General features: G+C 35.7%; 1 protein-coding gene across 2 annotated transcripts in view; it reads right to left on the bottom strand.

Moving 5' to 3' along the window:
• Nucleotides 1-13,491, bottom strand: part of RBFOX1 (RNA binding protein, fox-1 homolog (C. elegans) 1) — a 293,981-nt gene that overhangs the window by 84,901 nt on the left and 195,589 nt on the right. For both annotated transcript variants that reach the window (XM_010578434.1, XM_010578433.1), the window contains 3 exons: nt 10,936-11,028; nt 9,209-9,269; nt 3,273-3,326 (listed from right to left, as the gene is read on the bottom strand). In XM_010578434.1, the coding sequence (XP_010576736.1) occupies nt 3,273-3,326; nt 9,209-9,269; nt 10,936-11,028 (208 nt within the window). The remainder of the gene's footprint in view (nt 1-3,272; nt 3,327-9,208; nt 9,270-10,935; nt 11,029-13,491) is intronic.

The following is a 13,491-nucleotide window of genomic DNA, read 5'->3' as shown; positions in this document are numbered from 1 at the left end:
GTGTCACTGGAAATCCATATTAATGCCACCACCTGACCTAAAGAGCCGTATTCCTGTAGCGTTCTAATTTACTACAGCATGAGCATTTCAAAGTCAGCAAAACAGTCTTAGAAGGGCTACTCAGGAAAAAGAATCTATAGTGTTTTGTACATATATAGTGTCTTCCAGTCCCCAAGTAATACTTTACTTACATAGTGTCTGTTGTGCATCTGCTATGTATCTCATAGTCTCCATTTTTAGCTGTCATGCGTTTCCTCAATAAAGGTTTTCTTTTACAGAAGTGTACATTCAGAAAAAAAGCAGAGCTATAACAATCATGTCACTGGTCCTACTGTTTACCATTATCTTCAAGGTTTTAGGGTTGATTTACATTGCGTTCCTCCCTATTTGACTTTAATTGTCTGCTTCAAGTTGTCAGGACATAACTATATCTTAGATTTGCATTGCATTAGGGGATCTTTTCCTTTCTCTATTGATCTTGTCTTATGGAGTAATTTAACTCAATTCTAATTTTCTTTTGCATGCGGGGTGCTCTCTATCCAAGGAAGTGAGTTATGTGTATTCAAGTGGTGCATCTTATGAATCTTGTTAAGCTTTACCGCCTTATAGCCCGCACTGATGGAATATTTAATCACAGAAATGAGCTGGCAGATATGATGTACAATACGGTTAAGCCTTGCGGCGTGTGTCTTCACCGGCAATTGAGAAACGGGTGAATTTGCCATTCATCAGTGCCATCGTGACAGCTTTGTATAACCTTCTGGTTTTTTACTTATTTATGAAGATTAAAGGTACTTTAAATCAACAGTTTCTCTGCAAATGTATCAGCTTTATTTCAGAAGTGGCCACATTTTTCATCATTTATTAGGAGCTAAAGGAACTTCTTGCACTGACTATGAAAGAGTTGGTACAATTTTAACATGACAGTGTTGGAGACAATAATTAAACCAAATAACTAGAACTTTGGCTGTCTTAAAAATCACATTTCTAATTTTATAATCTTCAAAAGTGCAATTGCTTCTTCTCCAAGTAAGGTGGCGGGGGTGGACACAAAAGGAAAGATACGTCGCAGTATTCTATTATAGCATGCAAGAACTGCATTGATCTTTTACTGTCTCATTTTCTAACGACTTTAAGAGAGCTGCACAGAGCTTTTTTCTTTTTTTTTTTTTAACTAAATTGCTTAAAAGAAAGTTTAAATGTCTGAGAAAAAATTATCTTTTAGTCAATACAGAAAATATGCATTTGATACGCATTTAAAAAAAATTAAACTGCTTGCATGTATAAAGAGAAAAAATCTGAAATACATGAAGTATCTTGATAGAACTTTCTGCATAGGTGTGGTGGAGTGCATGTCATAATTCATAAAATTAAATTAATACTCTTCTAATGGTAATTAAAGATTCTCATTAAGAAGGGCAAACACCTCCCTTGTGTTGGCAATAAAAATGCACTTGGGACTTTAGGAGGTTATACAAAAAAATCAATAACCTGCCATTTTATAATTAAAAGACAAAATAAATGTTAGGGAAAAGTCCAGTAAATTAGGAAAATTACCTTCAGGAGAGATTGAAAATATTGATTTTAATTTACAAACTATGTGAACTCTTCGTGCCCTACTTCATGAGACAATTATAAGTCAGATTGTTAATTCTGCATACGTATTAGAAAATTGATTACTGTACTATGGGAATATTATTATATTTGTCATTAACACAAAGTCATTTATATAAAATGACTAATAACTCTGACTTTCTAATTTATGCAGGTTCAGGGCTGGTTCACTAACTACTCAAAGGAGATCAATGTTAAATTCCTGTTTTCAACGTAGGCATACATCAAGGAAGGAAATAAATTCTGCCTACGCTAAATATTGCAATTCCATGAATGCCAAGTTAGTATTTTTATTATACTCTGCCACTTTTATAACACAATACCCTAAATGGAACATTTTTATCTATCTTAGTAGACACCACTGGATGTATTACAGGCAGCTTTTTTAAAATAAATATCTGTTTGTAACAGTAGTCCTAGCTGACAATTTTTATCTCTTGAAGTCCCTTGAACTAACGAAAGTTTTTCACCTATGTCTGGTGGAGGCTTGAATATCTCCGTGAATGGAGATTCCCCAGCTTCTGTGGGCCACCTCTTCACATGCTTAACCAGCATCTGTGAAAAATGCTTTCCTAATATCTGATCTTTACTTGCTGTAAAGAATGTATTCTACAATTACCTCTTTATTTTCAATTACCTGAGTGTGTGACAATGGATAAAAATTTTCTTTTTTTTAAAACATGATTAGGTATTTGCATCCAGTACAAATGGATATACAAATGGATGCCCCCCCAGACAACTGAAAAACAGATCCAAATGGAAAACTAAAAAATTCCCAGAGTTTCCCATGAAAGTCATGGAAGACTCATATAAGATTGTGAACCTAGGAAAGGAAGGCAACTTTATTACTTATTAGAAATATTTGGAGTTACAGTGATTATTTTAGTCTTACATGTAAATAATTAGCTTTCAAAAAATGGCTTTTTTGGACTTCCTAGTAATTGTGTTTATGGGTGGGGTTAAAATTCCTCTGAAATCAACTGGGGTTTGGAGTACAACCATGTTTGGTTTCAATACTGTTGCTAAAGCACATTTAGAAACTGTTGCTAGCAATGACTGAGTTCAGGTAGAAAAAGACTGTATCTCATCAACCCCAAATTGTAACTAGGATCAGAATGCTACCTCAGTGAAGACTCAAGAGGTAATATAGATTATAAATTCAGAAATTTTAAGAAACTGAAAACTAAATATAAAATTTAAAGAAAAATGTTCAAAAAACCCATTATGAACACAGATGTTCTATACTTACGCATATCTAGGTACATGCATATGCATAAAATATATTTTTATAGATAGACTTTTTCGGTTTTGTTGCTCACTAGGCTTAAATAATTCCTTGAGGAAAGTGACTGTACTGAAATATAAAATAAAATATAAATAAAATAAAAAACAAATAAAAACTCGTGTAAAACTAGGATATTGCAGTACATTTCATATTCTACTATCTACTTTCCAATAAAAAGATATTCATATATCTTCTATATACACTTTAGTATGCCCAGGTAACTGTTAAAATCCTGCATCACAAACCTGTAAATGACTTGCACATAATGTGAATCAAACACAGAAACCAAACCTTACAGCAAACATGTATTTTGCATGTTTTTAAAGAGTATTAAAATAAAATATGGCACAGACAACTATAGCATAATCCTTACCTGCATAGAATTCTGGACTATAAACTGCACCAACAACTGGATTTAATTTCCAGCCTGCAGCAAACATAAAAACATAACTGAGTTAATACTACAATTAGTGAGGACAATAATAATTTTTTAATTTTACTTTTCTATGGAGGTATACAGATAAAATGGCTTCAAAAAAGGCCATTTTAATGAAAGTTGTATAGGCATCTTAGCTTACCGATCTTTAATATCAGACTGAAGTATGGAAATAAGTAATGAAACAAGGCATTCTTTGGACATGTAGTACTGGGATAAATTATCAGGTGAATTACCTTGGCTGCAATGCACAGTCGCCATGGATTTATTCCCTTAACTTTTGGAATTAAGTCAGAACTAGTTCAGGTATCCCTATATCATGTAGTACCAGAGTAGATCAGTTCTTTTTCATTGCTCTAACTCTCTGGTTACAAGCCAGAGAGACCAAAACAGTTCATTTGCTGGACATAAATGTTTCTGATAAGCACGTGTTAGTGTAGGTTACAAGGCAATCAAATAATCTGAGCATTTTTGATTCTACTCTGTGAAAAACGAAAGCGTAGACACTGTATGGAAACGTCTATTGTGACAAGAAACAGATTTGCGCGCTGTAGGATCCCAGTCAAACGCCCGAGACTTTTTTCCATTTGCATTTGTACATCAGACTGCGCGCACTGAAACAGGACGACTACAGGCAGGTACCAGAAGTGACTGTACCGCCTGCATTTACAGCCGATAAACGCTGTTAGCATGTTGCTATGGAGTAGCCGGCATGTAAGAAAATGCTGCAGTCACGTTCTGCAAAGCTCTTAAGTGGTACAAATGCAGCCCCTGCCTTTGACTTAAATGATCTCTGTCCTCCCACAGCTGGCATAAAACCAAAGCACAGAACCAACAGATATTCTGTATCACGTGTTCTGGCCAAACTCCAAAGAGTTGCTGTCATGTCCTTACACCCGACACGGCATTTCCAGGTAAGCCTGGGGCGCAGAGGCTCCCTGCAGAAGCAGGGCCTGTATTCAAAGCGTACGTGATGCTGAAGACAGCAATGCGGAAGGAACTGAAGGGGAAAGGGTGAGAGAACAGCAGGAGAAAGCACTGGCAAACTCGTTAGCTTTCTCAGCCGATTATCTTTGCGTTTTGCTCAGCCACAGGTGGATCCACTCCAGACTCCACAGACCATCCCCCCCACCCAGGCCCTTTTTTTCTTTAGTGTTTGAACAATTAGTTGAAGTACTGGGACTGAAAAATTAGGGATTTTCCAAAAGCACATTTGAATCAGAGGAGTAGGAAGCACCACTTCTAATTGGGAATAAAGAAAAAAACCTGAGGAAAAGCATCTTTTAAACTCAAGAACTATAGTATAAATAGATCCTACAAGTATGCTGCTGGAAACAAAATGCCATCAAGACAGGGACAACAAGGCTTTTCAAAATCAGAAGATCCAAGATTAGAGGAATTTAAATGCAAACTGTATTGAGGCTTGTTTCGGCCTTGGCCATATCATGTAATGCAAAAGCACAATAGAAGACCAGAAGACCATAATGCATTATAAGACTGAAGAAGTGTAATACAAAAATCCCAATAATAACACAAAAGAAAACTATTCCTACCCTTTAAAAATACTGTTTTCTCTATCTGATGCACAGTAATTATTTACCAGTAATTAACTGTTCAGTAACTGAGGTGAGGGGTGGTTTTGAAATGCAACTCATTAATAAGTTCAAATAGAGCAAAGAGCAGCATTGCATTCAATCTGCTCTGTGGAAATAATTGCAGTTGCTATACAGTTATGGAAGCTGAAAAACGGCCAACCAAGAAGGGCTAAAATTACTTTCCTCCTGAAAATATCACAGGATTTTTACCTGACCCTTCAATTTTACATACTACAGGAATATATTCAGGAAGGTCGTGGTATAACAAATACTCTTAGCCAAGCTTTGTGTGACAGAAAATCATCCAAATGTTGAGACTTTCAGTGAAAAACTAACTTTTTATAGCTTAGAGAATATTTCATATTTCAAATTCCTTACTTCCTCAAAAGACCACTGATCAACACCATCCAAAATGAAAGATTGGACTGAATTTCAGATCTGTCAGCTTTTGCTGTCAAAGCAGCTGACAGACACCTCTCAGCTTCTAAGTTACACTAACAGCGCCACAATTTGGCTGAGAGAAAGAAAAAATCTTGGAAGACACAGATTGCTCTTCACAGCTGAAAGCCACTCTTGTATTTCAGTTCCTTACCTCTCTTTCAGTGACGGCTGTCTCGTCTAACTTTTTGAAGCTTATACAGGAAATACTTCATTCATCGTGAAAATAACAGTAATTAAACTTAGCTTTATCTTGTCAGCTAGCAATGTGCTGGCCCATAGCTGTGTGGGTTAATCAAGTGTGATAGTAGTTGATGTATCCGAGCGAGCAGCTGCCAAGTAACTCTACTTCAGCAGCTGGAGGAGGCAAATTCTCTGCAGTGGGTGTCATTTTGTGCATTTTTCTTACTGTCACAGTATTAAACTCCCCCTCAAGTTGAAACTATAAACACTTAAAACTTAAAAAACAAACAAGGAAACGAACAATCTCTCTGCCTGCCCCCAAACCCCACCCTGTACAGTCATCCGAAGAAATGCACGTTAAGCATGCTAAAGGGAAGGAAATAATCGTACTGCACAGTGTAACAAGCTTTGGTAGAAAGTGGGGCACAGCAATGCAGAGAGGATTATTTTCACTTCACAGGCCAGACAGGCATCCGTGGCCGGAGGAGTGCTTTGACGGGAAAGAAGCCCTGCGACACCATTTGCTTTCCTCCTGTTTGCCTACAGAGGGGGGAGGAAAGGGGAATGGGAGGGAATTTAACTGTGCTTATAGATTCAAAATCACAGCTAGTGACTAAGTTGAGATCAACAGAAGGCTCAAATTCAAGGCATCACAAGTATAAACTTTAAAACATATTTATCCCCCTACTGATCTCTGTTTCATGCCCCTCATTCATTGCTGCAGTTCTCTGAATCTACTTGCACATAATTCTCTATTCCCTACAACACTTGGGTGAGCATCCTGAATTGCACTATGGGCATCAGAAGAAAGTGTAACTGTGAACAGGGTAGGTTGGAACATCTAAAAACGTCTCCGAAATATTTTTGCCAACAAGTAGAACTCCTGACACTGAATTTATTCGCAAAGAAAAGGCAGTTTTATCTCCAAAGCACATCACAAATATGAGGTGAGCCATCAAAATCATCTTGTCTGATAACAAACTTGCACAAAAAAAGCTCTCCTAGCAACTGAGCATTTGTTAACTGCTCATTTTGAGAATCATCAAAAGTCACGGCAAAGCATACTTATTTCAAAAACCATCTAGGACACAAAAGCAAACCACTTATTTGAATGAAGCTGCATATATTAAAAAAAAAAGTCTAGGTTTTTGTGCTTTAAAAATCTACTGACTTTTGCAATCCTATTAACAACATAAGCCCTGTTATCAACCAACTGGCAGTATTCAGGAACGAAAGACAAAACAGAGTGTAACGTATTTTTAATTTACAATAAATATTAGTGCCTGATGTTTTCATATAATACATGTGCCCCAACTACGTTTTGAACACCCGCCAATAACATGTCAGTCACCACATACTCTTTGAAAAACAAAGCCACACATTAAAAAAGAAGTGGTTCTGAAGAGAAAGGCATGTGCAAACAAGAAGTTTCTGGCTATCTGCATCAGAAGCATCTTGCAAATGTTAATATGCTCATAGAAGAACACAGGAAAACTAGCCTTAAATTTTATTTGAGAGATGAGACCTTTACTTTAGACAACAATAACCTTTAATAATCAGCGATAGCGCTGGTTAATTCCTGGCAAAACGATAAAGAACTAGAATCATACAATGGCAGGATGACCGATAATACAAGCACTGATTAAACTAAATGAAGCCCCTTACACATCTACACTTCATTCCTTGTTGCTTGTAATGATTATGCAAGACGAACATGATTGTCCTTGTGTGTTTACTTTAGAAGCCCTCAGACATTAAAAAAAAAGTTAAAAAAATCAAAATGTATGAACTACAACCAGAGTTTGTCTTGGTAGATACCCATCAAATGGTGTGCAAAAGAACATCCTACATGCAACACCTTGGATGTACGGATTCACAAACATAAATGCTAATTTTTATGCACTGAACAGGATATTTCATACTTTTGGGGGAGATCTAGTCCAGATGGGACAGGATGGAAAATGACAGGCAAAACACTTCAAGTGGGAAACACTTAACAGCAGACTTTCATCATTCTGGTTTTGGATATTAATAAATGATAACATATGACCTAAGTAATCCTGCTGTGTGGGCAGGAGACAGAGATGAACATCCTCTAAAATCAGATTCCTAAAATCTCACATCTCTATTTCCAGCATTCCCTTCCTTCAGCACTGGATGTGCTGATATGTAATGTGTTATCTGCTAATTAACAGTTTTGTAGCCTTAGGATAATATGAATACAAAATATACACCATCATTTATAACAAAACTACTTTTATCCTTTTATCGTTACAATATAGCAGACAAAGTTCATAGGATCATATCCATATTGTTAATTTAGCTCGTTATTGCAACAAAATCTTGTTATGTGATCCAGTCAAGCTTTGTGTCTCTTTCGTTAGATTCACTGAGATGTTTCAAAGCCAGTAAAAATGAAGGAGGTTTTCCCATCTGCACCATTTGCCAAGTTCCACATTTACATACAAAATGAGGAAGAAAACAGTTTCTGAGAAAGCATGAGGAATTTTAGACTCTTCTTCTCCAGATCATTTTTAATTAGCTCAGTTATCACATGTCAAATGAAAACCATCACTATATTTTATTTTTACTGTGGTAGGAAAACATTGACTCTTTCGATATAAAAATAAAGCCACTGTTTGCCCTGGGTTTTAGTACAACCTCACTAATGAGACCTCAGATATAGAAAATAAGATCCGTTATATTTCAAAATGGAAAAGATTCTGATCTACCTGTGGAAACCTTTACTGATGTATGTGCAGATTTCATCTGCTTTCTACTGGATGGGAAAAACTAAATTAAATTGAAAAGCAAATAAGTATAACTACACAGTCTAGTAAAACTGGAAAAAGTAATTGCAATTAACTTTAATTGATGTATTATTGTTTGATGTTGTTGAGTTAGGAACTTGTTAGAATTTTCTGAACTAGCAAACGCAAACAGCTCAAGCACATGATCAAACATTGCCAAAGGAAACATTGTTTAAATGTATTCCTTTCAAACCCCTCAAATATCTATGGATTATTTTTGTATCATTAATGTACAACATTATACCAACTTAGGTCAGTATTAGAACGAATTTTTTTTAGATAGCTTGGAACTCAGATTTTTCCGGGGAAAAAAAGCTGAAAGCAGCACCCAGTTACAGTTTGCCCTTTACTTCTAACAAATTGTGGAAAGAAGAGACAGAAAATTATCTTTGACTAGATGCATGTCTTCGTACTAAAAAGTATCTCATGCCTGACAGAGACATTCTTCTTGCTGGTCTCCCTACCTCCCTCATCCAAGCAAAATCGTATCCTCCGATTAGTTCATTCATCGCAACATTAACACTGCACAAAGCTAGCAGAGAATAACGCTTTCCTGTCAGGTATATTTTCCTATACAAAAGCCACTGTGGTTAAAGACTTAGATTCCAATCAGGCCAAATAATGCATGCTATGCCCACATGGCTGTGAATTAGCTGCACTCTGCACAGACGGAATTTATGCCCAGCCATATGATGTTTTAGGTCGCCGGACAAAGCCTGAGCCCAAGGAGATGCAGGGGATGCGGACTATGACGCTTCATGAGTAGATGCATCCACCCGTTCAGCAGAAGAGTGAGGTTTCACATGCAGTGACATTAAAACAAAGCACTGAGATCTCATGCACTTACCATTCGTGTAAGGGTTGACGGTCTTTTTATTTGTCATTACACGTGCTGTTGCATTATTTACCTAAGCACATAGAACACTGGATTAGAAAGGGTTACAGGGAGGGTCCATGTTACTATTAAATGCATGCATTATTACTGCTATTAGTAATGTAAAAATAAAATGCAATTTAATTTATAGAAGGCAACAGGTGCATAACAAAATCATACTATTTATAATTACATTTACTTTCATAACCATTTTAACTTACAAATCATTTCAATAAAGCAACATCATATCATTTAAACTTTAATAAAAAGACATGAAAAGCAAATTAAAAGGTACTGCATAATTTAAGACTTAAGAGCATGCTTGTATTCCATGATAACACTGATACAATAAATACTCAAAACAGAAAAAAAAAGATTATATGAAGGAACATGCAGTGGAGTAGAAGGGAAAGAGACAAGGTACAAGGAAACAAAGAAAATGTCAAAAAAAGGGACAAACGAATTTTAGCAGTGTGCAACATAACCCTTCAGAAGAGAAGTACCATTGGAAAAGCAACATCTAGCATTCAACACTTGGAACAAGAGCCTTTTTCATTGCAAGAATTAACAAAATCATTCAAGCTTTAAAATCACAGCTAACAAAAGGATAAAAAGAGGGTGCATTATTTAACACAATATGGAGTTAACAATCTGAGTAAGATGTGCACGAAGTCATATCCTCAATCCAATCAGTGCCTCCCAGGCTTGCTTAAAACGTACACTCAATTACAGGCGTACCAATATAGAAAAAAATGTAGCATCAAGAAAACTTAATACAACAAGTCAAAAAAATTCACGTGGTATATCAGCGCTAAATACGTGAAACGGCAGATGGACTTCTCCACTTACCATTCAGCACCATCGCCAGCATGGGTATGTATACAGTTACCATGGTTACTGAGAGTTTGGTGAGGGCCCTAAGCGCTACCGTCGAAGGGGGAAAATGAAAAGGCAAAATATGCAACATCTTACTCAAAAGACGACAGCATTTTCAATTGGTATTTTTTTTTATTCTAACAAATACGACTGAGGCAGTATTGAAGGGGATCCAGTGGTGCTGGGTTTTTAATAGATATGAATGGCTCAGGCCATCCAGCCAAAGTAGCCTGATGGTTTCATTAAAAATTAAATGTTAAAATTGGTCGGTCTCTAGTCTGGCTTTGTTTCTTTTTCTTGTACATCTTTTGGATGCTTCTTTCCCAATCTGAATTTTTTGAAAGCCACTGTGGATCCCGCATCAACCCTGCAGAAAAAAAAAAAAACCAAAACAAACCAAAACAAAAAAAAAACCAACCTTTTGTTTGTTTTTGTTTTGTCTGTCACACTTTTTTTTTTGTTGTTCTCAATTTTTAATTTTTTTTCTTTTTTTTGTTGGCTGGTTTTTGGAATCTACTGCACCCATTGATTTACAAAACATCCAAAATAATAACTTCAAAATATTAAAGCTTTCATTTTTTTTCAATTCTGTCATCCACCTTTCAGCAATAATGATAATAATAATAATAATTACAAAAGAAATAATAATAAAAAACCCAAGTAAGGCCAGATTCTCTCTCTTTATATATAAATATATATATATAAACAATGGGAAGGGGAAAGGGGAGCACACAGAAGACACCAATGATGCATCTGAAACAACAAATGAGAGTGAAGCAGACATTTATAAAAAAGATGAAAAGGAAAATATTTTGAACATGCACCTCGATTTTACGGCCCTCTACCACGGTGCCGTGTAATTTCTCCCTCGCCCTGTCCGCATCAGCACTATTTTCGAAAGTTACGAAACCAAATCCCTGCATGCAGGAGGGAGAAGGGGGGAAAACAACATGCACATTATTATTTCAGTCAATGACCACTTGTTTGCTTATGTTCTCTCTCTTTAATTTAATATTTTCTTGTCCTTGCTTCATTTCTGTAACATGCAAATTAGAAAAATTATAATTGTATTGAGATGTGCAATAAATAAGCGACAAATGTGAACAAATTTTTTCTGTCATCAGTTAGATAATACCCTCTGAGAAATTCAAAGAATGATACCAAAAATACCTTTCTACATGTCACTACAGAGGAAAATAAATCTAACAATAAGAAAATGAAATTAAAACAAATTACAGTGTCTTCACATAGAAAAAAATGAACTAATGAGAAAAGAAAATGAACCACATTTTAATGACATGCAGATATCTCAACAAAATAAAAAACATGTGCACAAAATTCAACACTGAATGTCAATATACTCTAAAACATTGCCTAATTAATCATGCTGTTGTGATCATAAGAAACATTGTTCCCATGCAACACTAGGGTAACTTAAACTTTTGTCAAACTATACAGCCTTTACTTATTTTTTTATAAAAGAAAAAAAAAAAGAAAACCACCAACAAAACAAAAGTACTTTTTGAACAAAGTATAAACTTTCTTGTATTAACAGATCAAATAAAATCACATGATGTGAATAGAAAAAGAAACTCTGATAAAGGAATAAAAATGTAAACATTTTGAATAAGTTTAACTGGTTCATTTACTATTTATGTATATTACTTTCCACATATAGAACATGCAACTGGTAAAACTCCAGAATCCCGTGTTAGTGGGACAGGAAAATACTCGACAGCTATGAAATTCTGCTTATGACAAATGCTTTGCTTTATAATATTAGGCTAAACAAACATTTCCAATCCTACTAAAATTCTTTTTATTGTGCTAAGTTAAATTAAACACTGTTTACAATGGCAAATAGTTTTAAAAAAAACCAGACATTGAAAAACATTTTAGAAACATACACCAACCCTTTGAAGTAATTCTTGCATTAGCACTACAATGCCTTTGCATGCTTTCCCGAAGTTTTCTGAACAAATAAGCTGCTACATCCTTGGTGTGTCATAACAAGAATCAGTTGCAAGCTATACCTGGCCGCTTTATATATATCGGCATTGCTGCACATATTTGAAGTCCTACTACAACATTTTCTTTACTGTTACTTTAGCTTGAACTATGAGGTAAAGCTTTCCTCTGTTCTGTTCCTCAGCAATAAGCCATGCACCATGTCTCCTCATTCTCCAGTCCATTTGCTAAGTTTTGTGGTCAGTATTCACCCACTTACTCTCTGCAGTTCTACCTATTATGTAAATAGTGACTGATTAAAAAAAAAAAAAAAAAGGAGAAGGGAATATATTTATACATTTATTTATACATTTTACACAAAGAGGAGACCAAATGTGAAACTAAGGCAAAATTGACACCAAACATCGAGAAAAACAATGGACATGAACTACAAAACTAATTAATCAACAATCGATAAAAAAAGTTAAGAAACTATCAGGATCATTATAAGGGTTATTTGGGTTATTTTACCTACTCAAACACCACATTTATTTATGCCTGTTTACAACATAGAAAGTGACATTTATGTACAGTAGCAGTTTCTGTTCCATTCTCTTCAAAGTAGCTTAAACGCACTGTCTGTTGCTCTTTTTTTCCCCTCCTGTAAAGCCATGCTGAAGCCTGAGCTCAGAAGTGCTCTATCAGCAGTTCCGCTTCTAGCTGAAGCCATTCGCAAAACTCCTGATTCCACACATTTTCTCCACTCTACCCTCCACAATTTTAGCACAAAGCCACGACCTTGCTTGTCACAAGACACTGAGGATGTAAGTCTCTTCTCCCAAAAGTACCAGGAGTGTTGAGAGAAAGTAAATCCCCCTCCTCAGCACTAATCCCTATGTTTTAGATGCCTGCATAGGCTTTTCTTATACCTAAACCCATCCTCAACTTTAAACTTTTATTTCTTCTTCAACTGCTTCCTCCCATCTTGTAAAAGCTCTGTAAAAAAAGCTCATAATTTAAGATGCCATTAAGAAAATTTCACAGCAGCAGACATCACCGAAACCATGGATCCAAGGAGCCTAGCTCCAAGCAATAGCATAAATTCCCCCAATTCTGTTTGTTCTCCCCTCTCCTCCTCGCTGAACAGCTGCCCCTTCTCAGAACTGCTAACATTTGGTAGGAGTTGTTTAGACAAAATTTTGAATCAGTCTTCTTAGCTCACAGCACTGCCAGTTAATTTTTCTCGAACAACTAAAGGGAAAGATAAAACCCTAATTATATTAAAAAATTAGAAAAAGATATAAAGTGGAGCCACAAGCCAAGATAAGACAGGAACTTCAAAGACTCTGAAAAGAATACTCATTGTAATTTTTTAATTTCTTATGTTGTACTTATTCTTATAATTAACACTACTTAAATTAAGCTCTTATTAT

This window comes from Haliaeetus leucocephalus, unplaced genomic scaffold (genome assembly GCF_000737465.1).
Source record: "Haliaeetus leucocephalus isolate CR32 unplaced genomic scaffold, Haliaeetus_leucocephalus-4.0 Scaffold636, whole genome shotgun sequence".
Lineage (NCBI taxonomy): Eukaryota > Metazoa > Chordata > Aves > Accipitriformes > Accipitridae > Haliaeetus > Haliaeetus leucocephalus.
This window is presented reverse-complemented; position numbering and strand designations above follow the sequence as displayed.